The following is a 3,342-nucleotide window of genomic DNA, read 5'->3' as shown; positions in this document are numbered from 1 at the left end:
TTGGTTTTTTTTCCCCTAGAAACACTTCACCTTTGCTACTGTTGGTGAAATGTAGCAGCAATGAGAGTGGCACTCTCATGGGGAGCAAAACCGTGGTAGTTATGATATATTCATTAATTAATATGAACATACCATAATAGTTAATATTATGTCTGTTAATAATCATAGAATCAAAGAAAGGTTTGGGTTAGAAAAGACCTTCAGATCATCTAGTTCCAGCCCCCTGCCACGGGCAGGAACACCTTCCACTAGAGCAGGTTGCTCCAAGCCCCTGTGTCCAACCTGGCCTTGAACACTGCCAGGGATGGGGCAGCCACAGCTTCTCTGGGCACCCTGTGCCAGCGCCTCAGCACCCTCACAGGGAAGAGCTTCTTCCTTATATCTAACCTGAACTTCCCCTGTTTTAGTTTAAACCCAGTGTCACCATTGTGACAGATCATGCAAGGTACAGACAGTAAAGTCCTCAGAGCCAACAAATGTGCTTCTGTACAAATTATCCCATTGTTTCTGTCATTAGGAGGATTTAGCTAATGTAATAAGAGTAGAAATACTGGTGGATGTGTGTAGTAAGGACTTGTAGTTTATTTCCAAACATGGACAGCAATGGTTTGTATCACAGATAACTTAAAAATTGTTTTTATACTTTCAAATAATATGACTATATAATCATTGTGATATCAAATGTCTGAAATTAAATGACAGAGGCCTGGGGCACCTCTGCTCTGGAGACAGGCTGAAAGACCTGGGCTTGTTAGCCTTAGTTTGAGAAGAAAAGGCTCCAGGGAGACTTTAGGCCCCAGTACCTAAAGGGGCCACAAGAAAGCTGGAGAGGGGCTTTGGACAAGGGCCTGTAGGGACAGGACAAGGGGATTGGCTTTAAACTAACAGATTTAAATTGATTAGATACAGATGAAACTGATTATATCTTAGGAAGAAGTTCTCAACCTGTGAGGGTGGTGAAGCACTGGCACCCAGAGAAACTGTGGCTGCCTCATCCCTGGTAGTGTTCAAGGTCAGGTTGGACACAGGGGCTTGGAGCAACCTGCTCTAGTGGAAGGTGTCCCTGCCCATGGCAGGGGTTGGAGCTGGAGGAGCTTTAAGCTCCCTTCCAACCCAAACCGGTCTGGGATTCTATGAAAATACAATAAAATGAAACTTTTTACTATCAATAAAGATTAAGTAGTGCATAGTAAGTAGAGCTCAAGCTATTTTTGTTTCTGGATCTCAGACCACTTACCTAGAGGCATAGCTAAGTATTCCCATCCCAAATTTAGAGAACTGAAAACATGACCTCAATGTTTAGGATACTCTGTGCTAGTCTATGTTTCAGAGGACAAAGCAGATGTGTTATTAAACAGGCAAGGCAGTATCAAATTCTAACTGTGATTGTATTCCTCACAGAATGGCCAGCAGTCCTGAGGATAACACATCCCTCTCCAGTGAGAAAGTCATGCACCCAGAAAGTTCCCAAGCAAAGAAGTCCCAGCATGCAGAAGAAGCCACCTTTTACATGAACTGCCGAGCAGCTTATCTAGCTGTTTTAAAAAGCAGTTTAGAAAACATTAAATCGAAAGAACAACTCAGATTAGGTAATGAAGAGATTATTTATTTTCCCTGTAACTATTGTGTGTGATGACTACAGCGGGTAGTTTACAAGCAGCAGTCAGCAATTCAATAGTGAGTAACCCAGTGCATAAACTCAGTAACTGTTTTAAGGAATTTACAGTAGGTTTAAACAGGGTTCAGATTTCAAGTGTTGATAGTTGCATCTTTGAAGACATTTTCATTCTTTACCTGTTATAAAATATGTCATATAGTGATTTTTCAATGTTTTTTAGAAACTACAATTCCTCAGAGTGTTTAATTTTCCTCAAATCCTTAATCTTTGTTGCTAGGTGTTGGAAGACTCGTGAAAGTGGGAATAGTAGACAGAGCTTTTCATCTGTAAATCACCATCAGGAATGGGCAAAAGCCCATGCTAGCTGTCAGCTTACAGGGGACCCAAGTGAGTTGTTTAAGACCACCATATTTGATGGTAGTGTTGTTGCTTACCTGAGGTGGGCCTGTTTACTGCTTTGTGATTGTGACACTTTTACAGTAAGTTTTTCCCTCTCCCTATCAAATGACTGAGTTGGTCTCAGTTCAGTTAAAAATTGTGGACAATTGTCCTTGCATGGAAAATCACATGAATTGGCACAGAGGTTTGCAAACTCAGAGGAGAGGTTGGTACTGGAGGTGTACATATGGGAATTTACCCACAGAGCAGTTCTAAGTATGTGAAAATACTGCCTTTCCTCTACCAGTTTATGTGATCAAATGGACTGTTTCAGGCACTGGTGTTTCATAAAAATTCTTACTCTTCTTTAACCTCCTACTGAATTACAATGTTCCCATAGAATGAAATCAAAAGTTTCCTTCCTTTTTTTCATCCCTATGATATTTGTGGATAAGTGGTATTGCTGTCAGCAGTGCAACAGGAAAAAATACCTGCTTCAGCTGTGCTAGATAAAGCTGTTGGTAGATCCTGTTTGTTTTGAAAACCTATGAACTTTCAAAGTTCTTTGCATGGAATTATTAGGAAAGTTACAAAAGTTTACTCCAAAAATAGTAGTTAGGGCTGTGTGTTGGAAGTTGTTTCTTTATAATATATCTTAGTGACTGAGTAAGATAAGACTGAGTGAAAACCTGTTTCAGTTTTGAAATAGGTTTTAGCCTCCCAGATAAAACTTTTCAAGCAAATATAATCCAACTTTGCTACCTTTTGGAATTGTAGGATTGTGTTTGGGGTCTTTTGTTGTTTTTTGTTTTCTTTCTTTCTTGGAGCATTTTTGTCCTTTCATGAAGAAGTTTATTCATGGTTGTATATAATAGCATGGGATTGTGTTAGGAAACTCATGAAAGTATCTTTCAGTCCTGTTTTCTACCTGGAGTTGTGTGATGTGAAAATCTTACCTTGCTTTATTGGAGATATGTTTACACCTCATGTGGTTGACAAAGAAATCATGAGTACATAAATCTTCAGTTAGATAAAGGGAACTGAAATGTGTCATTAAAAACCTAATAGTTTTTATTTTGTGGGTTTTGGGGTGCAGCTCAGAATGCATTTGGGATTGTGGTTTCTCAAGTCCTCCTCATAGATTGTGATGCCAGGAAAAGGTATGTGTATGTATTATGGCATTGCAGTTGTTTATAATAAACTCCCCATTTAACAGCTAAAGGCAAAACCGTGCTGAGCTGTCAAATAATTTAGTGTATCATAATTCTAATGACCAGGTTCTCACTAATGGCTGCATTGCCCATGCGTAAAGTACATGACGTCTCCATGTGGAGATTGCACTATAA

The 3,342-nt window shown here is 39.6% G+C and overlaps 1 protein-coding gene across 1 annotated transcript in view; it reads left to right on the top strand.

The window, feature by feature from the left end:
* The first annotated feature begins 1,402 nt into the window (after positions 1 to 1,402).
* Positions 1,403 to 3,342, top strand: part of EFCAB7 (EF-hand calcium binding domain 7) — a 28,516-nt gene continuing 26,576 nt past the window's right edge. The window contains exon 1 of the mRNA XM_010011099.1: positions 1,403 to 1,589. Coding sequence (XP_010009401.1) covers positions 1,403 to 1,589 — 187 coding nt within the window. The remainder of the gene's footprint in view (positions 1,590 to 3,342) is intronic.

This window comes from Nestor notabilis, unplaced genomic scaffold, assembly GCF_000696875.1.
Source record: "Nestor notabilis isolate BGI_N333 unplaced genomic scaffold, ASM69687v1 scaffold943, whole genome shotgun sequence".
Classification (NCBI taxonomy): domain Eukaryota; kingdom Metazoa; phylum Chordata; class Aves; order Psittaciformes; family Psittacidae; genus Nestor; species Nestor notabilis.
Note: the sequence above shows the minus strand (reverse complement) of the source record. Positions and strands in the feature narration are given on the sequence as shown.